Source organism: Cyclopterus lumpus, chromosome 9, assembly GCF_009769545.1.
Source record: "Cyclopterus lumpus isolate fCycLum1 chromosome 9, fCycLum1.pri, whole genome shotgun sequence".
NCBI lineage: Eukaryota > Metazoa > Chordata > Actinopteri > Perciformes > Cyclopteridae > Cyclopterus > Cyclopterus lumpus.
The window spans coordinates 23,823,382-23,849,023 of record NC_046974.1 but is presented as its reverse complement, the minus strand read 5'-3'; the positions used below and the strand labels follow the sequence as shown (position 1 = coordinate 23,849,023).

General features: G+C 44.3%; 1 protein-coding gene across 8 annotated transcripts in view; it reads right to left on the bottom strand.

Annotated features, from left to right (window-relative positions):
* slc20a2 (solute carrier family 20 member 2) overlaps window positions 1–25,642 on the bottom strand; it is a 46,353-nt gene that overhangs the window by 11,746 nt on the left and 8,965 nt on the right. For 5 of the 8 annotated variants that reach the window (XR_004609937.1, XR_004609938.1, XR_004609939.1 and 2 more), the window contains exons 2-6: window positions 25,200–25,486; window positions 3,793–4,363; window positions 1,968–2,108; window positions 1,390–1,475; window positions 103–199 (exon numbers count right to left, since the gene is read on the bottom strand). Coding sequence is in view for 5 of the 8 variants with exons in the window: in XM_034540613.1 (XP_034396504.1) it covers window positions 103–199; window positions 1,390–1,475; window positions 1,968–2,108; window positions 3,793–4,081 (613 nt within the window). In the remaining 3 variants the exon portion in view is untranslated. Of the gene's footprint in view, window positions 1–102; window positions 200–1,389; window positions 1,476–1,967; window positions 2,109–3,792; window positions 4,364–7,441; window positions 7,556–11,582; window positions 11,653–25,039; window positions 25,147–25,199; window positions 25,487–25,642 lie in introns of those variants that run through there. The other 3 variants (XM_034540616.1, XM_034540617.1, XM_034540618.1) reach the window with 3 other exon arrangements.

The window sequence follows — 25,642 nt, the reverse complement described above, 5'->3', positions numbered from 1 at the left end:
AGGAATCTCGAGCGAGTGCGGGGCCGCCCGTTAAGACAGAGGTGATAATTTGATGGTGCATTGGCGTCAGACCAAATGGAGCAGAGATGGCAGGACACTTACGCGGGGCTCCAGTGTACATGATGGAGAACGTGTTGATCCCGATGGTGGAGGCGTAGAAGACGGGCAGCGCTCGCAGGCCATTGGGGACGGAATCATCCTGCGAGGGCGAACACACACAGACATTTGAATTTCTGGGCGATGTGACGCGATCATCATTGTTTTACTAAATGAAAATCGAGCAAATGTCACATACAACAGTACATTAATAGAGCGGATATGATTAGTAGGTTACATTAATCATATTTTGATAATTGTTTTTATTCAATGAACATTTTCAATATTCTCTCAATATTATATATATATATTAAAGTGAATATCTTTGGGTTTTAGACTGATGGTCAGATAAAACAACACAATTAAAGATGTTGCTTTGGATTCTTGGAAATCAAAAGGTTTTTTCTGATAATTAGGCAGATTATTGGATAGGGAAAATAATCGTTACTTGCAACCCCATCAGTAAATTATGATATATTGTCCAGTCCTACCTCTGCTGTATTACTTATCTGTCTATCTAATTTCCCATGTGATGACACATGGCCTGATTGGCAGCTCTACGTGACCTTCAGTATTGCGCTTCATCCAAATTTTTTTTTTTACATGTTATTGTTTTATCTTTATGGGTGTGTCTTGGTTGCGATGACAATGCCACACGTACAGTACATATCTGATAAAAGCACAACTTCCTATTGTGGTCAGAAGTTCAGCTGTGGAAAACGTGAAAGCAGCAACGCGGTAAAATGTATCCCTCTTGCATAATGCGTGGTTTACCATTATGAGGAGTCTGACCCACCGGGGTTTAAAGTCTAAAAAAACGTCTTTAAATGTAATAAAAGCTATATTAAAACCATGACAGAGTCCTGATGAGAGTCGCGTGCAGAGACGAAGACGAGTTTGACCCAGCTGCATATATACATAAACATGACTCATTCATAGGTGATCCTGCGGCCGTGATCACTCGACACTTTTCTCTTCCTGGTCTGCCACAGACTGCCTGTTATGTAACATATCTGCAACTGCTGCCCAATCAAATGGACTTTTAAATTTGTTTTTATCTGTGCTAAAGATTTCTGGACAGTTTTGTGTGGACATGTGCACGTCTGGATTCTATTTACTCACTCTAACCCTCCACGTAATGTCTTGGCTCTATGTATTCCATGCAGTGTTCTTATTTACGCCCTACGAGCCTTCAGAAGGCTTGACGTGTTATTGGAGCAGAAAATATGCATGCGAAGCGTTTTGGGGTGAGAAGACAGAGCAGGAAGAATGGTGTCGTAAGTGTGAGCTCACCTTGTTGAGGATGAAGTGTCTGATGAGCAAGAAGAGGATTCCAGACATGAGTCCAGAGAGCAAAGGGGAGATGAACCACGAGGACACTGGAGAGAAGAGAACAGCAGACTACAGTCACCCATTGATACAGTATTAGTATTAGTTCCCGTATTTATTTTTTTTAACCACAGTAATTTCCCAAAATGACTTTCAACTGTTAGGGAACAACTGTTTTTTAAGCTGTGGTTTATACATGTATTTCTCCCTCTAACCAAGTTTATTTTACCACAAAGTACGTCCTGCGACTGCATTGCATGCTGGTCTATTGACACTCTTAAACGGATGGGAAATCGATGACTCTGCCTCTTCTAATATGGATCGCTCTCTGTGTAAAAGGACTCGAGGGAGTAATCCTGCCGATTACCGTTAGCGTTTGCGGAGCTCAACAAAAAAAAAGCACTGGAGATATCTCAACATGGCGGCATTTCATGTAATTTCTTTTCTGTCAGATAAAAAACTAAATGAAAATTGTTGGATATATGCGTGCACCATAGATGTAGTCGTATGCGGACACAAAGATAGTACACTGGTCTCATTACCGATCTTGACGAGCTGCATCCACTGCACGCCCTTGGTGCCGATGGCCACCATGGAGAAGCCGATGGTGGCGCCGACGATGCAGTGAGTCCCGGAGATGGGCAGCTTGAGGAAGGAGGCGATCAGCTGCCAGACGGCCGACCCTGTGATCCAAGCAGAGGCATACGCATCTCAGAAAAATACACTTTCACATCTACTCATCAACAATGACGTTCTGGAAACATTTTGCTCAGGTGAAAAGTGGTGAGATTTCTCCTGTTTCCCGTTTGCTTGACTGGAAAAAAAACTTGATTATTACTTCATGTGACATCTTAAGTGCCATTTGAAATGCTAAATGGTAGCTTTGGGTTTGGACTGTGGTTTAGCTCGAGGAAACCAACCTCAAAACTGCAGACGCATTATCCTCCGCCCACGTTTACTGTAAACACCGTCGTAAAAAGACCTTAACTCGGAGAGCGCTCAATGATTGCTAATTGCAGTGCTCTTGTCATGACTGGGATCATACATGACGGAGGAATATTAGCAGGTACAGTGAAAGCCTGCAGCCGAAAGGAATCTCATACCGACAAGAACAACATGAGGAATAATGGAACGATCATCCAGACGCCATTGATTTATCAAGACAAATATGCCTGTTAACACTATCTCATCCCGCCGGTCGATTTATTCTGACGCAACGGTCCTTTTATCGTCAGGTTGGGATGGTTGTTTTTTCTTTCAATGCCTAAAACAGGACATGGACATAAATCGCATTGTGCCGTTTTCTGTGAAGCTGCTGGTGTGCTGGAAGCATTTCCTTGTGCTTTTATCTAATCAAATCCAGAAGTTAAAACTTCTTTTTAATTCTGTATGAACAATACGCTGGTTGACTATTGTTTCCTGTTTGTGATCAATAAAAACTTTTCCACCAGAGTTCACTTGCGGTGGCCAGTTGACACGCCACACCTGACATTTTCAGCGAGACAAGGGGAAACACTGTGCATATTGTGTTAAATGGCCCCCGTTGTTTGTGTTCTGCGCCGCGCCATTTATCTGCTGAGGCAATCCGATGTTATGGTGTCACTGTTAATGTGTTCTGATTTTCATCTGGAAACAGATTATTCACAATGTTTGTCAGGAGGGCGCTTTGAAACTTTGCAAGGACAAAGCTAATTTTATGACCATCTCTTGAATCCAAGAATAATGAACGAGAATGAGTTTTTGGAAAAACAAGAGCAGATGATCTCCAAGTGAACTTTTACTTGGAAATCATCACAAATAAACATGCTACAGTTACGTTGAATCAGAAAAAAACTGTTCCGATGGACAACAAAGCATTTTGACATCTTGTGTTCAAACAGTCTGACGTGCTATTGTGTCTGCCCTCAGGACAGGGTATGTAAAGCTGCCAAGGAGCTCTCCCTCTACATGAACCAACACGTGTTCAAATTATTAAAACCTGCATTGCAGCAAAAACGGCACAGCGTGCTTCACGACATTTAAAATCTAGAATTTTATATATATATATATATATATATATACATACATACACATATACACACACACATATATATATATATATATATATATCGGTTATACAACGTATTTATATATATATATATATATATATATATATATATATATATATATATATATATATATATATATATATATATATATATAAATACGTTGTATAACCGATTATTTGTAATAGTCAAGCAAAAATGAGAAACTGGTTGATCGGACATAACAAGCAGAGGAGATCACCATGGGCTTTTGGAATTTATTCTTCACCATTTGTTTGTCCCGATCAATAATTAATAATAACGGAAATTCGGTCCGACTTACCGAACATGGCGCTGACCTCCCCTGCCATGAGCACGGGCACCGTCTCATTGTACAGGCTGACGTCTATGATGCCCTTCCGGATGGTCTCCCCGACCTTGGCCCCCAGCAGCATGGAGCCCAGCGTCTCGAAGATAGACGCCAGGATGCACGCCTGCTTCAGCGTGACCACGCCGGAGCCCACCGCTGTGCCGAAGGAGTTGGCCACGTCGTTGGCGCCCACTGAGAAGGCCAGCACGAAGGCGATGATGAAGCCAAGGATGACCATCCACAGATACCCCTCCATATCCATCTTGATATATATAGATTTATTTTTTTTATCCAAGAGGAGAAAATAAAAATAGCTCAAATAAAAAAAGAAATTTAAAAGAGCTTTGTCCGCTTTTAGCGGAGGACTTAAGCCAAGTCCACTCCTTTTTTTTCTTCGTCCCCTGTTTGTAAAGAGTTCGAGGGGAGAAGCCCAGCCGCTAACTAAGTGTTTGGAGCTCAGTCCAGAGATTGGAGACTAGTGATGGTGGGTGCGGGGAGCATTCCATAGCGTAGTGTGAGGCGGCCTGTCCGCGCGACCCTTCACCTGCCGGAGAAACAAGGGGTTGAGACAGATTAGTGTCACGAGCCTTGACGGCTCTTTATCAACATCTGACCACACCTCCCTTCAGAAAACCTAAAACAAAGGCGGGGAGGAGCCAAAATGAGAGTGAGAGAGAAAGAGGAGGAGGAGGAGGAGGAGGAGGAGAGAAAAAGAAAAGGGATTCAGGATGGAAGATGATAACGCAGAACTGGCTTTGATAAAAACGGGCAGTGGATGGAGCAGGGGGAGCAGGAGGGGCAGCCTCTTCAAGCCTCGGCAAAAAGGGTTTTGGAACAAGCTTCGGGAATGCAAGTTAAAACAAATAGCGAAAGCTTTGCTCCAATATAAAAGAAAATTAATTTTATTTGCGACTGCAATGCAGTGAGCGCATCAGCACTAATGTTTACTGCTGCGAGAGATGGGAGCTGTTGGGTAAGTAGACTGATTAGTAGAGAAAGTGTAACTTTTAAATCGTCTTAAATCACCTCTATGAAGACATTTATATGGAAATTAGCAGGCCTGCTGCTTTAACTGATGCGACATATACTGCCTCAGACTGGCTGGCTGTGCTTATGAGCCCAACTACAAGGCACTCACAGACATCACACAGACTGACTTAATATTGGTAGTTCATCCAGCCTGCTCATTGCAAATGTGTGTTTTCTTGTTCATATTGTTTGCGGTTAACAAATAATTTCCTTTTTATGTTGCACTGAAATTAAGTCATTTAGTGTGTTCTTGGTCACATCGATTTTAAATCTGATTTGATTTCATTCAATTACAATTAGGCCAATTAAAAAGCCTCAAGTTGTAAGTCCAGTCTGGACAGTCTCTCAACGCCTCAATAGGGAGAGGGAGATCTTGCCTGTCACCAAGGCAGAGGTCAGGGATCTTGGGCTTAAAAAGGTTGGTGACCACTTCGGTCCGACAATAAGCATGATTCTGCTGGGAAAAGGATCAGTTGTTTGGTTGATGATCTGAGAATTCTTAAATACAGAGCATTCTTTATGGAAACTTTCTTTTGTTTTAAAGAAAACCTTCCAAAATCTCTTTGGTTTCAGCTTCTACAACGTAACGATTTGCTGTTTTTTTTGGGGTTATATATCACTGCAACATCTTTCAGTTGAATAAAATCCTGACATTGGCAGACGTCCTGAAATCCTGACATTGGCAGACGTTGTCTTTGCCTGTAGGAGCTTGCAATGGCAATCGGTGAATCAAATCGGCTTTCGTTTTAGGCGGGCAGCAACTCTCGCTGATTTGATTCACCGGTTGCTCTGATGGAAAAGTGGATCGAGCAACGGCTTTCCATGTCACAGTAAAGTTCTACGAGGCGTATTTACATGCAAACAATGACAACAGACTTCAAGAGGAGATGATGAGCCCACCAACACTGAAGCCTCTGGTGGACCCTGAGAAACCTCCACACCACAAATGACTCACTCTGGGTTCTGTCTCGCTCTCTCTCCTCTTTTGTCTCGGCCGCATAATCAAAGTTCACAGGGGTTAATGGCATCATCATTTCCATTTTTGGTGAAGCCAATTGTTAATGGGGGAGCATTAAATGTAAACAGCTTGCAGCACATTCCCTCGGCATGAACCGACTGTGTGCTCCCCATCGCGTGGGGCAGGCCTTTCTAAATAGCCCTCAGCTAGTCATGGCCCCCTCCTCCCAACCGAGCGCTCCATCTGGAACAGTTGAGGTCACGTACCGCTATCCTTTATCCCGTGTTGAACCCCCCCGCACGCACGCACGCACGCACGCACGCACGCACACACACACACACACACACACACACACACACACACACACACACACACACACACACACACACACACACACACACACACACACACACACACACACACACACACACACACACACACACACACACACACACACACACACACACACAAAGAAAGAAATATGATAATAACTTGTCGCTTGGTCAGGTCTGCCCACGACCTCTAGTAGCTAAAGAGGCACTGAAAATGATTAGTTTCAAATCTGAAACCATTTTCCTCACATTAACGCAACAGTTCCCAGGGGAGTTCTTTTTTTGGCCAAATCTCAAAAAGACGGACAAAAAGATAAAATACTTCCCTGATCCCTAAAGGGAAATTGTCTTTTCACCAGCTTCTCTCCAGACAGAGATCAGAGTGAAGTATAAGAGGCCCTGGACTTAAATATTCAGAGTCTGCCCTGAGACTCTCAGGCTGAAAGTTCATATCTGAAAGTCATGAATTCATGTCCATAAGGACAATTCCTAGTAAGAGATTAACTCAATTTATAATTTATGACCCAACCAAACATTTAAAATGCCATTTATTCCGTAAGTGCTGTAGTTGGCCCTTACAAGTAGGGTGAGTGGTTGATCAGAAACGCCACAATACGATACCATAAAATACAATACAATAAGATATGATAAGATACCATACCATTAGAAACCATACCATAAGATACCATAAGACACTACACATTAGATACCATACCATAAGACACCGTACATTAGATACCATACCATAAGACACCATACATAAGATACCATACCATAAGACACCATACATTAGATATCATACCATAAGACACCATACCATTAGATACCATACATTAGATACCATACCATAAGACACCATACATTAGATACCATACCATAAGACACCATACCATTATATATCATAACATAAGATATCATACCATTAGATACCATACCATAAGATATCATACCATAAGATATCATACCATAAGACACCATACATTAGATACCATACAATAAGACACCATACATTAGATACCATACAATAAGATACCATACCATTATATACCATACCATAAGACACCATACATTAGATACCATTATATACCATAAGATATCATAACATAACTAAAATGGAAGTAAATTACAACAAGAGTAAAACTATCAAGTGCATAATAATTAATAACACCAATGTTTAATATAAACTAAAATAGAAAGGTTTGAGACATACCCTGAATATTTATAATGCAATACATGTCAACCCTCACCCAAATAATCTTTAACATTATTACATTGATAGTTCTCACTTTGTAGAGGACATTACCAGAAGGAAGTGTCTCAGTGCTTCGCCTCCCTGCTCCACCGGTATCCACTGGAGATAACAGAGGCACGGGAGCACCAGAACCAGTGCTGCACACAGTGGGCCGTCAGACACCTGCTGCAGTAAAATTAGAGGATTTCTAAAAGGGACTGTGGCACCAAGAAACTCTCCCCCTTTTGTCCACAAGGACTGCCTAAATCAACACAAAACCAAAGTAGCTTTTAACTCAGCACATTTTCTCAGCGTTAAAACGCATCCTGACTGTTGTAGACGCAGAGGGCGGCCTGCTCAAGAGCAATGGCAGGAGTACTTCTGCTATTTCAAAAGCAATATGTTCAAAGTTGAGGAAATCACGCTAATTTGTTCTCTTGCCCAGAGCTGAACAAGCAGATTGATACCACATTCATGTGTGTCTGAACAGTAAATGTGAAACTACAGCCACCAGCTGCTAAGCTGCTAGCTTAACTGCTTATCTTAGCTTCGTCCAAAGCTAAGATAAGCGAAGTGGCTCATGGAAATATAGGCATGATGAGTGGCATCCAAGTTCTCGTCTAACCATGGGAAACAAAGGGAATGTTTGCCCAGGATGTCCAACTATTCCTTTAACTCTCGTGTTACAAAACCGACTCTGAATAAAGAACAGCACCAACTAAGCTCTCTCGTCGAACATGAGACGTGTCTACAATGTCTACATTGCTGTTGAAGTGCGGAACACACAGCTTTGACCTTGAGTAGCAAATCAACAACCTACAATATTTTTTTTATATTCAGAGAACAATGTATGCGCCAGGATTCTGTTTCAGTTTCACGTGTGTGTGTGACGCAGGCCAAGCAGAGCTCATAGAAAGAAAGAAATAATGGATTTCTTGCCCGACAGATCGCCCACATGATCTTCGGTTACGTTCCGGGGGGGGGGGGGGGGGGGGGGTCTTCACCATTTAAGGGTGCACAGCGTGACTTGCGAGCGTTCAGAAGGACTCCAGTGGATGAGTCATTGGGACCTTGAAACATATTTTTTTGAAAGAGTAAAATACATAATGGGTTGAGTGAAATGTTATGCAACCGTCGCGAAGAATGCACTTCATGATTATGCTGCTGGTCAGAAAATAAAAATAGAAAGGTTGAAATAGTCAAACGCTGAATTTAATTTGAAAAGAATGTCAGCAGTGGTTTCTTGACCGGAAGGAAGGAGTTACTTGTCTGTTCAGTAAACTAATTTAGTGGCAATTTAGATGTTGGAGATGATGCGTGGGGGCGAGCCACTCGAAGGGGGGGACAAAGTATGTCTTGAACATTGTTGTAGAAGTGGAGTTATCGTTTAGACATGCACATGTTGCACATAATTAAATATAAAAAACACTGCTGATACTGCGTCAGAGAGCCTGGCACATAGACTTTATCGTTATCTTCTCCGCTGTTTTTTTCTTCTCTTTTCAGAACATTCTGCACAATGAGAGGCACTGCCGCTGTCCAAGGTGCTGAACGCGAGACCACCAGGGGACGTGGGAGCTGTCCGAAGTCGATAGCTGTTGTTCACACTTAACAACACCCAATTTTACAACACCAATTTTTACTTCCCATATTGAGCAATAAATTTGTGCGTCGTCAAAGGCTCGGGTTATCTTGCCCAAGTGAGTGACATTTGTAACATGGTTTTAAGTGATAAACTATATGTGGGGTGTGGTTAGGCTCAGCTGCAGAGTGGATGGAGCGGGGGTGTGGTTCAGGGAACGGTGCCGGGGTGGGTAATCAGCCTCAGCTGGGATCAATTGGGGTTTTTGTGTCTCTTCCCGATAAGAGCAGGAGTAGCTGAGGAACGAGAAGAGAACGGAAAGCAGATACTGGCGGAGCGTTCGGGAAACCCGACCGGCTGTGAAACGACCGGAATAAAACCCGTTAATTACAAAGATCCCTTGTGTTGCCCTCTTTTGTGCCTGCCCGAGACTCACACCTGTTAAAGTGGAGCCTAACCACACCCCACTGCCACACTAATATTATGTTGTTTTGGGGTCATTATGAATCTCCCAATATACTTTTTCCAATGTCTGTCTGTGTGTCTGTGTGTGTGTGTGTGTGTGTGTGTGTGTGTGTGTGTGTGTGTGTGTGTGTGTGTGTGCGTGCACGAGGCAAACTGAAAATCCATTTTACTTGTTTTATTCTGGGTGGAAAAGCTCTATTATGTTTATTATGCTGTAAGTGTGGTCCGTTCACCCTCTCATAGTCTCCTTGAAATAAACCGCCCTTCTGAAAAGGCTACCCGAAATAATAACACTCGAAAGTGGCTCTCTGATGCAACAAGCTCTTGAGGATTATTTCTGGCGGACGCACTTTTTCTTCCTGCATGTGTGTCAGGTGGCAAAACATAATGACGGCACTGACTGACGGGTAAAAACAAGACAGGGCCCTCTATGTCTAGAGGACACATCCGAGATTTTAATAAGGGGACTTGTGCAAATGCATGTGGAGAATATCAACAATTAAGATAATTTTAACTATGCAGCTGCATCACTACCGAGCAGAGCATCGTTATCGGGGTCACAACATCGACCTCTGGAAAACAACGGCTGTGTCGCAGGACCGCTGCTGCCAAGAGGGGGAACCGCTGACTGCGAGCGCTTCTTTTCTCAATAATCTGTCCTGGAGATACTGCTGCACCACAGCCGGCGCAAAAACACTGTGTCACGAGCTGCAGTCTGCATTGACACGCGGCTACACGATCTGCACGCATACTCTCTTCCCTCTCCCACTTCCTCCTCTCATCAGCTGGGCACAGAGCTAGAACATGCATGCCGCGTCAGATGATGACTCACGGCGGCATCACTACACCGGTGCTGGCTAATTGTTACACTGGCAGCGTACGCAACTGCAGTGCGTTCCTCCAAGGACACAGGCCGCTCGTGTCTACCAGAAAGTTAAAAAACAACAACAGAGAGATATGGTTATGTCCCAAGAAAAACAACGAGAAAAAAAAGAGCCTGAAAATCAACTCTACTCACCTTCATGTATCCTTACGTCAGTAAATAGGGTGAGAGAAAAGGTGGAGGGAGATGAGTGAATGTCAGACTAGAAATCACGGAGAATTGATGGGGCTGAGAGAGAGAGAGAGAAAGAGAGAGAGAGAATGGACCGGGGAATAAAAACCAGGAGGGAAGTATGCAACGGCAGTGGGGGGAATGGAATTCTGAGTGGAAGAGAACAGCTGATAACAGGAGGAGAGAAAGGAAGAGAGAGGCTTAGTGAGAAAATCAGCAGGTTGTGGCGCTGTTGCTAAAGAGAAAGCGAGAGAGAGATGGCGGGAGCAAGTGAGCTAATGAGAGAGAGAGAGAGAGGGAGAGAAAAAAGAAAGAGGGAGAGAGAGAAAGCAGTGCAGCCAGCTGAGTCTAGACTGCCTCTTAAAAGGGAAGTATCCTCGACCGCGTTGCACGCCAGCCAATATCAAGCAGTGAGGGGAGACCGGGGGTCGCAGCCGGCAGAGTGGCCAGACGGACAGAGAGAAAGCAGCCAATGACAGCGAAGCTGCGTGTGGATGTGTTGGGCGGCTTGGAGGTAAAAGAAAAAGCAAGAAAAAAGCAAGAAAGTCACGTTGATGGATCAAGGGCAATCAGAGCGCCGGCGGCGTTACCCCATTGTTTACTCTGGTCGCTATATAATACATAATAATAAGAAGGAAAGCACCAGTGCGATGATGCTGCACGTGATAAGATGACCCAATGCTCACACACACACGCACACACACACGCACACACACACACACACACACACGGCCTCTCTCCCTGTGCCACAATTGCCTCCCCTCCTTCCGAAAGAAGTGCTGAACAAACGCGTCTTTATGCCACTTGCTTTCGGCCAGGGAGACACGATGAGTGCGGAAGCGGATCCACCGCTGGCTCGGAGAAGCATAGTGAGTAACTCTTCGGCGGATCATCGACACGCGCTACGGGAGGCATGGCGAGAGAGATTCTCACATATGCACACAGGCCTCTCTAGCCAACTAGAGGTCAAGCTTTTCTGGCAGCTTCTAGACTAAATATTTTTTGTTGTTTTTCAACTTTGAGAAAAATGTACCACAAAAACAATGTAAGAAACCTGCCTTGCACAAGTCATTCTTTGTCGTCTATAAAACCATAAACTTAAAAACACTCACGTACACCACTGAAGCTCTGGCAGCTCAGGTCCGGTTCCCCCTTCGATCTCACATACCGTGAAAGGACTTAGAATACTTCATTTGTCCAGTGTCGTCTGAGAGGTCTGATCTGGCGTTCCTTCTCTCACTCCTCTCCCCTCTCGTCCCCCTCCCCCGGCTGGCCCCTGCCTGCTAAAAAGCCTATCTGCGTCAGCTGCACCTGCTGCCTCTGACTCTCTGCTTCACAGCGGGGAGGCGCTGTCTCCTCGGAACCAACACACACACACACACGATTTGCGATCAGTCAGGCCTCCAAGGAGGGGGGTGGGGGGATCGCCGAAGAATGACAACAACCCGGCGCTCTCCACACGTCTTCAAAAGACCTCTCTCTCTCTCTCTCTCTCTCTCTCTCACACAGACTTCCATAAATCTCACTCATTCCGTTTTCTCTCCGCCGCCGTTAAAGGTCTGCATTGCAGCAGTAAGTCAGGTTGTCACGGAGCAAGTAACTGTGGCAATCCTTCAGATTGCTTCTGACGACCATTATGAGCACACGGACGATCTGTCAAACGCTAATGTGGGCCCGCGGATAGATTGTTCGTTTCCACTACACTCTTTTAGAATCCCGATTGCTGTCCTACGGTCTTCAAAACTAAACTGCCTCTTAACATTAAGCTTTATGAAAAAAAGGAAAAAAAAGCTTAACTTTAGTGAGGGTTCGACACAGGAACTGACAACATGTGCTGTTATATTTGGGATACCGATATAGGACCGATACTGATTCATTACATTACATTTCATTTTAGCTGACGCTTTTATCCAAAGCGATCATGTTACATTCATACACCGTAGACACAATTCATTCTTGCTGAAGGACACATCGACTAGGGCGGGGATTGAACCGCCAACCCCCTGATTGAAAGACGGAGCTACTAACCAATGACCCACAGTCGCCCTCAGATTCAGATAGCTAAATCAAGTATCAATGATGACAACTTTATTTAAAAGGTGTACACTTAAATTTGTAATTCCTTTTCATTTTGAAGATTTTTATGAATCTAATTTATATATCTATGTATTTATTTGGTAAATCAATGACGACGGCGCAGATGTATTAAATTAAATGTATGTTTATACACAAACACACACACACACAACTTTATTTAAAAGGTTACACTTACATTTGTAATTCCTTTTCATTTTGAAGATTTTTATAAATCCAATTTATATTTAGTTATCTATGTATTTATTTGGTACATTTTGTTCGAATTGAAAAAAAGCTGCAATGTTCAAGTCCGGTCTGATGTTGCCTTTCACACATTAAGACGTACAGCTTACTAATTAAAACAATAAAACTACTAATTAAAGTATCAGATTTGTCGATATCGACTGTCACCATCAACATCGGGACTGAAAAAAGTCAGATCGATGTGTGTAGAGCTTGATATTAAATGTAGTCAAGATGGTCTTCGATCACTGGTGTTACAGGCTGCGTTACAGTGAAGCAATGTCATTTTCTGAACTTACCACACTGTTCTATTACTTGCCTTTACCCACTCAGTCATGATAATCACATCACTGATGATAACCACAAATCTCAGTTGTGTAAATATTTGGTAGAAGCACCAAGGTATTTCGTAAAAAAATGCATACAAATAATGTGATATTTGATTTCCTCCACAAAATCGCCCAGCCCTTGGTGCGTCCCTAGATTGGAGAAACTGCATTATGGTATTGTAAAGTGTTTGTTGAGAACGAGGAACCCCCAAGTACATTAACGCGCTGTAGGACAATTGATTTGGTGTCATTGGTACTCACCACAGACGATAAAACGGCTGATAGTAATAAACCATCTACATACATGTGAAGCGCTGCGAACAGCCTGCAGGTGAATACGGCGGTTGACGGGTCACCTCCACCAATCCAACTTCAAGGTATGACAAAAATCAGAGAAATGTCGACCTCGTGCTTCACAGCCTTTAGCAACACTAGAGCGGGCCGTATCACATCAGCAAACAATCAGAGCCCCCCGTCTTCCAGTATTGAGTAAGCCTTATGTTTAAACACTCTGTTAAGGTCAGCTCTCTCTGGTTTCAGCCGAGACTGTGCACAGGTTTGACTCTCTCCCTCGCCCCCCATCCCCAAATGGCAAAGTGACTTGCAAAGGGCTCCTCCCCGTTTGAGTGTTTCGAGTAACTAAAACGGACGCGCTGTGCCATCCTTACACGAGAAAGTGAGAAAAAGACAAAACATGACTGCCTGACATTCATAGGATTTCTACACGGATTTGAGTCAAGTTAATTAAATAGGGGGGACATTTGAAATAATTCTCTGGAAAGGTCCAGCTGAGGCATGCACATACAGTACATTAAAAACCCTCTGGCTCAAAATAGCAGCAACACAAAGGATGCAGTGCCCAAAATAAAGCAGAAACTATTAGTCACCTCTGAGAATAAACCGTGCTCTCAGCGGGGATCCCTAATTGACCAGTCGAAATGCGCCTCAAAAAAGGTGAGTAAAGAGCCAACTGCTTTATTACCAACAGTGAGGGGTCCCCGTTCTGCTTTGCCCGGCCCACCACATAACAGGACCCTGACGTGATCGAGCTTGGGACGCACCAACAAAAGGCTGCAGTTCGGCTTTTCTTCTCGTCCTGCCATCTGCCTCTATGTTCCCGAGTGTAGGAGTCATCTTACCCTTGACCCCCCCCCCGGCCCCCACCACTCCCTCCCACACTTCAGCCAGACAGTTCCAGTTCTCTTCCACAATTCAGCGCCGGTGCCCAATAGTGAAGCCTGGCCCCCTTTTGACCCCCCCCCCCCCCCCCCCCCCCCCCCACCCCCCCGATCTCTCCTCATCTCTAGATGCGGAAGCGGAGAATTGTTGATCAGACTCGGCACTCCACCTAACCTCCCTGTTCCTCAACTGCTGAGACTGGTAATCTGCCGTTTGGCAGGCTGCGTGGTATTAAAATGTGTTACTGGGGTAAAGTGGGTGCTGTGCGCGTGCGTGTGGAAGGGGGAGAGGCGGGGCATGAACATGAGTCATGATGTTTTAGGCCACGTCGAATAGGGACGAATGTGCCTTGTCCTCTCCGTTCTGGCGACCGACCAGCGATATCTTCATGAACGTGACCCGTTTGGGAATTCGGGCAAGTTTGTTTTGGCTTGTCCTCCATTTTCTCATTCGCGTTTAAAAAAAATGGCTTTACAATGTAAGCCAGGGTGCATCAAAATCATCAAATTAGACTATAAGCGCTAATAATAATAATTAGAATAATAAAGTGCCACCCGAAGGTTTAATGTGTGTTCATAAACTGGCCCCTGGCCTCCTGTCATTTAAAAGATGCCCCCGCGCAAAAGCCAATTGAGTGTATCTGGTCGATTCAATCGACACATATGTTACATGTTCATATTCATGCAGTTATAGGAGGTTTCACGCAATCGGTCATGTGCACCTCCATCCACGGCCAATTGCGGGTTGTATTTTGCATAGCACTGTGAGCTGTGATAGCATTATAGGAAAGGTCTACACAGTGCTAACAGGTGGTCATGAATAGAGTTTAAAAGCATCTGGATCGCTTGCTTACTATGTGTGGACATATTTCAGGGAGAGGAAATAATTACCTTCATTAGGTAAGGACAGAAAGAAAAAAAATGAACTGATAAACCAACTGTGGGTATTTTTTATAGAGTATTATGATGACGCGGACTTGTTTCTATTAACTCTGAGTAACTACAGCAGGACGGAAGTCCGCGACCTTGAACGGCGGTGTCCCCACATGTGAGGTTTAAAAGATCAGGAGAGGAAGAGATAGAGAGAGAGAGAGAGAGAGAGAGAGAGAGAGAGAGAGAGACCCCCCCCCAAAGATGGATCTAGTGACCTGTGCCCTCCTGCTCCTAATCCAGGCTTCCAGCACATGACCCAGCTAATAGCATTATGGAGTGCTTTGATTAGACCTGCTGCTGTGCGCACGTAGTGCGAGACGTGGCGGGGGCGGTGGGTGATGGGTGGAGGGCGGACATGGGGTTCTTTGCTCTGCCACCACTTTACAGGAATGCCAGGCCTCTGACACTCATCTACAGACACGTGTACACACAGCGCATTAACTATATGTTTAACATCAGCCTACACACCACAGAGGAGACACAAGGCCGGACAGATTAGACCTGCGAGTCAGTGGATTACCCCGCCGTTGTTATTCTAAGAAAACTAAGAGTAATGCTGAAAAATGTGCTGCTAGCATTAGCATTGGCCGACAAGGCCCACCCGGACTGAGCTGCGAGAGTGGTACTTGGAGCGGTCACAATGGGTGGTCAGGGGGGGAGGTGTGTTCACGTGGCACCCATAATCGCATCAAGGGGTCCCTCAAGGGAAACGTTTATTTTTAAGTGTACAAAGTGGCATTTGATAGACCCTTACAAGGGTTGGGTAGTGATTCGCAAGGTGTCAGCACCGTCAGAAAGAGTTGGCACCCGATGTGGTCAGATTTCCTACATTTTAAATCTAATTTTTGGGGGGATTTTCACTAAAGTAAAAGGCAGTTTTAGTAACTGTGCTGAAGCTCGGTATCAAAAGTTGTAATGATATCTATACACAATATCATGCAATAGGAAGGCAGGTGGTAAAGCTGGTCATATACCGTAGAGTAAACTACAGGGGGCGTTCAGCACAGCGTGTCTTTACTGTGGGAGACCACTCTGTACAGACCATAAAGCAGGGTATGCTTTAGGCTTACTGTGATTGACAGGTCGCTGCCACTACCAGACATACACGGCGTCTCTACGTCACTCGTCCGCATTCTGTCACTTCTGTTCAACGGTTGTGGATAACGCCGGACGTAATCCAAGATGGCGACAGCGAAATCTGCAAACTCAAGGCGTCGCAAGAGCAGTCTAAGAAACCACTTCTTGTGTACAGTATTTGCTTCCTTCTCATTCCTTCCTTTGAGTTGCACACGTGCAGTACAGATCGAGTCGGATATAAGAATCGGGTAGTGAGTGACACATGTTATTGTGGTTCCTGTGTTGCTTATATGAGCTGTAAATTAAAAAAATGTGCCATGACCAACGTTTGTGCAATAATGGATCCTAAAGAGGAAGCAATGAAGGCAAGCCTCACCAACACAAACGCGAGAACAATCTATTATACATTCTCCATCGAGGAGCACATCCGGATCCGTTCTATCCAAGACCTCAAGTTTCCCTTTGAAAAGGATCGATGGAGACCCGAGTGAGTTCCACCAACAAAAAACCACGATTGCGACTTGTCACACAGGGTGAAAATACCGCCCAGATCTGGGTGGCTGCGGACGCAACTATTCGGACGCATGGATGAGTTAATCTCAAAAAGACACAGTACACACACACACTGTGTGACCAGTGTCATCACATCATGAAACTCCAATACTTGTAATCAAAGATCATAAACCTCAAACGCAATCAATTAATCAAACGATTTAGCACAGCTGCGGCATCTCACGATCTTTTTTTTTAGGAGCACGGCGATCGTTGGAGGCTGTGTGACATGGGCTACTTTTCTTTGTGACGACGCAGTGCGCTCCATGCTGACACAAACTCGTTGTGACAAGCGGTCTGCTGGTGTTCCGGTAACGGAGGGTCACCTCTAATTGTTTCCTTGAGACTTTTTTTTGTAGTTGTTTTTTCCCCTTTTTCAACACATGGACTTTGCTGTAAATGCCATTTAAAGTTGGCGGTCTCTTTGAGTCCTTCTCACTGCTGCAGCAACTGCTGTGCAAGCTGTAGTTTATCGTCAGTGAAAAACCTGCTGAGATAAACAGCTGCCTCCACTAAAGTATAATTCACCCCACCCCCGACATTACTTCATAATGATCCATTGCGCCTTTATGGAATTGAAGAAATCAAATCATGGCTAGATGCATCACCTCCACTCCAACTTTCACTTTGCTGATGATGACGAGGAGCGCGATAAAGCTGCAGCAGAACTGCGCCAGAACTAATTGGGAGGGTTTGGCCTCTTTGGCAGACATCAATGACGATTTTATGGAATTATCAAACTGCAATATAAAAATATATGTATATATGTGTATATAATCTAAATATTGCTATTGTATCCTATGAATTAAACAAACTACAAGCCTGTATTTGTGTTCTACATGAACAAGCTGTATGAGCGCAGCAAACTTCCTTTGTTTCTACATGAATAGACTTGGATACAAATCAAACAGTTGTTCAGTCAGTTGGAGAAAAGTCATGTTTTCTATAGAAGATTTGAATAATTCAGCATATATACTATGTGAAAAGCCACACGGCTATATATATATACACACACGTTTAAAAACTGCGTGGTAACGAACCGCAGCATACTTGACATTACTCAATATTATTGACATCTAATCATGACATTCAAAAGAGGCTCTAAAAAGTGGTTGATGAGTTGCATAGTCATCCACTTATAGTAATAGTGACAAACCATTTTAATTTGACAGTGTGTCTATAAATGACGACAACATTGTTAGCTTCCCACATACTGACGAGGACGCAGCGCCACAGAATCCACACAATTCTTTAGGTGTCAGTTCTGAGGCTTCTCAGCTGTCTGTCATTACAACAGCCTAGCTACCTGCTACTTTTATGGAAGAAAAAAAAAAAAAGCGAAAAGACACACCCCGGAAAATATTTCACATCAGAACTATTCATACCGGCATCGATGCAAATATTGCAGCACCTTTTCAATATAGATTGGTATAGATTGGCGCAGGCAACTACCAGGATCCTACAGACCTAGAGTCTGGCAGTCCGTCTGAGCTGAATTGTTGTATGGCCTAAACACCGTACGCGACTTTGTTAAGTTTCCTGTTAGCGAAACATTCTAAAGTCAACTTGAGTTTTTCTTTGGTGAACAGCGCTCATTGTGAAAAGTAAAAACAGTGGACAGATACTCAATCCAAGTCTCCCATAGTCTACTGGCCTATAAAACCCACTTAACATTGCTCATTTCTCTGTTTGGAATATCATACAGCTAGAGAGGACCAACTATGCAATTTACCATTATTGAAAAAAAAAAATAGGGCAACGAGACCTTTATTAGACCACTAATCGTCTCCTCAGTTTTGAATGCCCTGATTAGTCCCCCTTTAAAAAGAAAAAAAAAAGAAAAAATCCCCTTAATACTTGTTAAGCGTAATGACACGATTCAGCGCAGTCATCGCATGTGATCACAATAGTATTTTCTCTGTATAATTAATTGTCATACGGGTGACATCAAAGACATAATTTGCTGTAATATCCTGCAGTTCATTTAGCGTTTAAACCTTTGCACGATTAAGATGTGTCATTTGGATGCTGAATGAGAATAGTGCCTCTAACATGTCAGGGCACGGTTCGGTTACATTCCACCTTAACTGATCTCACTGATTTGGCGGTTTGGGGTTTTAAAAAAAAAAGGTAAATAACTAAGTAACAACAAGTATAGTAACTTCTCCGGTCAAACCATACCGGCAATCGGTCCTTTTTAGTGCCCAGCTCTAGAAGGAGAAAAGAAAGAAAAAGACTATTTGTTTCACTGCGACGTGTGATCGGCTCACTGCCACAGCCGGGACTACTAAACCAAGCTAGACTGTCAAATGGCGCGTCACTGTGTCAAGCCGATGCCGGATAGGGTATCTGTGACAATTTGCTGCTGTATGATTCATTGTTTTAAAATCAGTGAATTGATATTTATGTATTTATTGTTGTTCTACAAAGCAATCTTGAGGTGAAGCCCGACGTCATCTTGCACGTTAAAGAATGATACCAGTCTCTTCCACACAGTGAGGCACACATTGCATCCCAAATCACAGTAACCATAGTAACCCATTTTAGTGTTGCGCTGACAGTTAACTATTTAGAAAATTGGATTTCTAAATGGCCTGTTAAGTAAGCACCCTGTCTCTTGACATCATGTCAACTTGCGTGACAGCAGTGCGCCGTGCCTTCCCTTCCATTTGATCTCCTACAGAATGATTTGCATTCGTACATGCCACTGCTCCACCTAGCTTGGGACCCCCCCCCACAACCCCAACTCCAGCCTCGCAGCTTTCTGAGGTTTCACGTATCCTCTGCTCGCTCTTGTTGCTAAAGGCGGATGGGGGAGGAGAGATGAATTTGGCCAGAAATAGCAGCGTCACATGAGTGTGTGTGTGTGTGTGTGTGTGTGTGTGTGTGTGTGTGTGTGTGTGTATGTGTGTGTGTGTGTGTGCGTGCGCAGTAACCAGTCAGCCAGCTGCTCATCCTTACATGGAGCCCTGCCCCATCCGCACATTTAAAACCGCAAAAAAAACTAAATATGGCGGCAATGCCGTCAACACGGCACAGCGCGATGGACAGGGTCCGGTCTGGGAAGGGCAAGGGTTCAGACACGGACACGTGAGCTCACACCTGTTCAAACAGCATGATTTCCACAAGCTCCTGAACAATTTAAAACACATGTCTTGTTCACGAGGTTATGTCTGTAGGATTAATTTAGAAAATATGTAGTTTATCACTGAATTGTCTCCATCAGACTGCAACCCCAAAAACCAGCTTCTTGCACAGCAGAATCATTAGTCTGTCAACATTTAGGAGAAGAAAGAAAATTATTAGTAGTTTCGGACAATTTCTTTCGTCAATTAATCTTCTTTTTTTTAAATGCTTTTTTTAATGTTTCATGAGAAATCTACGAGCCCATCTGACCCCGAGACTTAAAGTCAATTATATCAGCTCATCAATCAGCTGACAAAATCTTATGGAGGTCATGAATTTTTGTGGTCGTCCTAAACAGCCCTAAAAACTTGCCTTACTTTCACCAGACTTCCAACTCAGAATTGAGCGACAAACGAGGAGATAAGTAATCCACACTGAAATGTTAAATTAGCAAAAAATATTTTTTTTGTCAATATTGTGCAGCTCACCCACACAGGCATCTTCCGATTTAAAAACTAGCTCTTTTGGATAACCAGAGGCAACAGTAGCAACAACTAAATGTGTTGCTGACGGGACGAACCTTCCTGAACTCCACAAATAACTTTTTCCCCCATGCTTCTCTCACGGTGCTTTGTCGTCAAAAAAACTTCCAAAAGTCAGGGGAGCCTCGGTGGCAAATGTTGTGATATCGAGAGTCATTAAAGCCGAGCTCCTGAGCAAATGTACTTGAGCGAGAAGAATGGGGAAGCAATGTCCATTCTACCGCCCATAAATAAAAAAGCACAATGCCTCACAGTTCAGCAAGAAAAGCCTGTCATTAGCATAGTTAACACCGGGCCAGCACCCAAAACAAGAGACGCTCTGTGCGACGGCGCTTTGATACGGACCCTGCCGCACACAGAAGGCCACCAGAAACGCTACAAAAAAAGAAAAAAAAGTCTCTCATGGCCCCGAGTGGAGAGGACAAACGCTGCCAAAATCACGCAACAGGTCAGAGGAAGAAAAAACATGCAGGCCAGGATAAGCAGTCACACGGCAATTTTAAAATCGCCTCTCGTGCTCTCGCCCACTAGACAGGACTTCCCTGAAACCGGCGGTGTACATATACATGTGTGCAGACCACAAATATCTAAGCATTTAAATGCAGCGGGTTGTTTTTGCGTCTAGGCAACTTAGATCTGGTTAAACACTGGGACTTAAAACTGGAGCAGTGGTTGTAAAAGTAGTCCAATTAAGAGCTGAGATGGTTTGGATTTTAATGGTGCCCTGACCCTGAAGCAATGCTGGAATGAAATCATCAAGAGAAAAAGTGCTGTTTTCTGAACTTTGTTTTCAGCGACATGCGCTCTACAACAACAACAACAACAACCCTTCCCGCTCCCTGTCTGTTCTCCGTTTGACCTTTCTTGATAATAAAAAAAGGACGCGTTATCAGCTCCCCTTGATCGACAACATGCTTAACCAGTTTTTTTGGGAGAAATAACATGGATTGAGCAATGCCGTTTACAAGCAGAGACACACACACACACAAAGCTTCCCACTCTCCCTGCGCCATCATTTGATGATGTCATGGCCAAAGAGGGCTCAGACATAACAGTGTGATTGTATCGCTGAGGGCAGCGAGGTGGGCCACGATCAGAGAGACGGACTGTTCTTCGTCGATGGACAGCCCCGGTGCCAACTGCCTCTGTCACCCGCGGAGACGCGGATGCACCCACTGGCAAAAGGGGGCGACCCGCACGCTGGGCCCCTACAGTCATGGAAACAAGAAGCGACTTTGGTGCATTTAACGTACGTTGCCTCTTTTCCCACGGCTCGACATGAGACATAGAAAGGTCACGTCTTCTTGGAAAATGTGGATTTGCTTCTCAACTCTGAGAGCGGACTTTGATTATAAAAATGTAAATAATGTACAATACAAAACCATATATATATAGTTTTGCAGGTATTTGTCATAAACGTAGAGCTCGAATGAATTTGAAAAATATGGACGCCTATCAAGTTTTAAGGCCACCCTATCAACAGTTATGAAAATCGCTCTCACTCAAACCTCACGGTGGCGCTAGAGGGCTAAAAAAAGAATGGGGAAACTAATTAAGATCAATGTTCTGGCTATCTTCAGGATACAATACGGCAACAGCAGCCCCCCACACTGGCATTTAAACCAACTGGGACAGGTGCTGCGAATCATGGCAACTGACGTCAGAGGTCAACCCGAGAGCGAGCACAAGTATGCTGCAGGGAAAGTCGGGGGATCACCAAAGTCATCAGGATTCATCCTCTCGGGATCACGCCAGTCTGTACAAAACGTCCTCCTAAGCCATCTGATAACTGTCGAGACATTTCAGCGGCCGGACACCGCCACTCTGTGCTCGCTAGAAATGTCAACAAGACTGTGAAAATCTGTTTGTCGGACAAATAGTCCAAAGCCACAGCTAGACCGATAAATCGGGCAATAATGTAGCAACGCATTGTCACGTGCAAGGATGGCAAAAATGTGTCTGCATGTCCCGAGAAAGCACACCTCCGTGCCGAAAAACTGGTCCGACTCACTTGCTCTCTTGGCATCGTGTTGAACATGACAACATTACATAATGTGCACACAGACCTCCCATGACTTCCAGAAACACGAGCGGTAGCTGCCAGACCTGACTGCTGTTTTAAATGTGCACCAGCTCAATGTGTCTATTGGGATTCGTGGGTTAGCACAAAAAAAGAAGAAAAAAAAAACAGTCTGCACCTTGTCAACGCGGACCTCCAGTTTAGTGTGAATCACTCTGGCTCCAGTGTTTGCTTTTTGTTTTTTTCCCTTCCGGAAGGATTACACTCACAAAAAGGGCAGGTCAAAGTACAGTCAAAATTAAAATGTATTCCGGCTCTTTGTGTGAACTGAATTTCACGAGGTAGTGATAGAATTTTGTTATTATGGATTATTTAAAAAGTCCCCCCCCCCCCCCTCCCCCCCCCCCCTCTTTTCCAAAAGTTTAACCAATTTTGCTCTAGGAGAGCGAACGTACAAAACAGCAAATTAAGACTGTGTGGGTGCACTAAATGACCTTTTCAGGTAGTTTCTAGGAATGCTGCATCTGAGGCGTAAACACAAGCGAAGAAGCGTGAGGAGCCGTGAAAACATTCCAGTGCCGTTTTCATAATGGCTTATTTCACAGATAGCTGGGAATGCTTCCAAACAATGGAGAGGGAGAGGCTGGCGTCATGGTCCTTATCTCATGAGGTGGTCAACAAAAAAAGCCCCCGGACCGCTTGCTCATATAAAAAAAAAAAAAAGAAAAAAAGGAGGGGAAGTCATTAATCTGCCTATCTTATCAATACGATTTCAAATCCGTCTTGTAACCTTTATGGCTGGAGGAGATACAGCAATCGGTGTATGTGGCTCTTTACGAGCCCTTGCTGTGTATAAAAAAATTAAAAGTTGAAAGAAAAGCTCTGACATTTTCTAAGCAAAGCTTTTATGAGAAAACAACTGGGAGGGGAAAAATCTGCCATTCTTCTCACTCTTTCTTATCGTAAAAAGCAGATTAATCATTAACTCGAGCACTATGTGCTTCCACTGCCTATGTAGGCCATAGGATAAGACATGTTTAGTGTTGGGGAAGGGGAGTGAAATATAAAAATAAAACATTGAATGTGACATGTTCTCGTTGGAATAAGAGGGAGTGGACAGAATAACAGGAACACGTGACAATCTAATGCAACCCACACCAACAGGCGCACAATAAATGCTCTCCGTCGCAAAAACTACTGCAGCATCTGCGTACCAACTTGATGTACGGTACTAGTACTTTACATGTATTTCCGTGGCATGCTACTTCATACCGTTACTCCACTGCATTTTAGAGCTTGCATTTGTACTTTTCACTGCACTAGATGTATTATATATATATATATATATATATATATATATATATATATATAATATTTTATTATAGTGCGTAGCAGTAAATTAGCTACTGCTGACACATAATGCATAATGACACATTAGTTAATGCATAATAATAATCTAATAACAACATATGTTTAAAAAAAGCATAGCACTCAGACTGGGCCTAGTTTTGCATTGAGTTTTGCTGAGAACACATGCACACAACACTTTCTACGCAGAACTATTTTTTATAGTGTGGTACGTGTACTCCTACATCTTAATACTTATTTTGCAGGGTGTTCCTGCTGTTCTTTCCACCCCTCTATTTTGACCCTGTTCCAGTGTTGGTGACTTCTCTTGTTGGACAATATTTATCTATCATGGTTGACAAAGGAAGAGGCTTGCCCCGGGGGAGGGGGGAAGCAATATAACACGTCATAGCGAATGTCTCGCGTCCTATATCGCAGACACGAAATATGCAGGTGAACAGATCCGGTTCGTTCCCCCCGAGTGTCCCGCTGAAAACAATGAGACCATCCGCGGTTGAACAACACGGGAGTACAACGTGACAAAAGACACATTTAAAAAGAAAAGCCACGAAGCGCTGCGGGAGATAGGCTAGTCCCCAAACTTCTAATTATTGTTGGGCAACGGGGCGGTCGATGACGGCGCGCAGTGCGCATGCCCCGGTGCGTTCGGCCCGCCTTGTCAGAGAGAGCTGAAGAGTGTAATGAACTCGCGTGATTAACAGTGATTGAAGTGATTTTGATGCTCGTGCTCTGGGCCAAGCGCTCGCTCTCTCGCTCGCTCTCCCCCTTCCCTTTTAAGTTTCCCCACTCTGGTTCAGACAAGTAGACAGAACACCAGACCAGTGTCAATACTACCGTGATACTAAATCGGATGTGGAGTCACACACACACGCGCACACGTGTAGCAGCTCCATTCACTCGGTCGGTGGTTGACCAGTGGCAACAATGCCTCGAGCACGCAAAGACCACGATGCGAAACACTTGTGGCGATATACGACATTTGATAGCCGTGATGTGAAAAGCCACACGGCTATATATATATATATACACACACGTTTAAAAACTGCGTGGTAACGAGCCGCAGCAGCCGCTTTTAACAAACACACACTGGACATTTTCAGTTTTAACGCTGTAGTTCACACTCACCAGGCCCCGTTCCTCCTCCCTCAAACGCAGCACGCAAACACGCTCACCACAAAGAAATGCGCGAGCAAAGTGGCTAAACAAGGTAGAAGCCCCGTCGAGGGGTGGGGGGAGACACAGGGGCAGCGTTTTTTTGTTTTTTTGCCAGAGAAAATGTACTTACCAACGAAATAGGACACCGCAGAAAGAGGGGGGAAATGTGCCGTTCCTCTCCGCCTCCACGCCTCTATCGCTGCCTGTGTATTTTCCCAGAACCGCTCTCCGTGGGTCGCGTCGAAAATGTCACAGATTCCAGCAGTGGCTGTCGTCGTCGTTTGCCCACAACCACCCGGAATGGAATGGAATGGTTGTCCACGACTCACGCGACCATATTGCCCTGAACGTCGCCTGCTGCTCTCATCCGGGCGTTTAGGGATCGAGCCGCCGTCTCAGCGCTGCTCGGGATGACAGCTAAAGGGATGAAGGGGGGGGGGGGGTATAGAGTGAGACAGGGAAGAGGGGAGGGGAGTGGTAGTGGTCAATCTGTTGAGGGCATGGTGACACAATGTAGGGGGGTTAATACTGTGGTATATTGGATCGAGCACTCGGTAAATACCATCAACAATG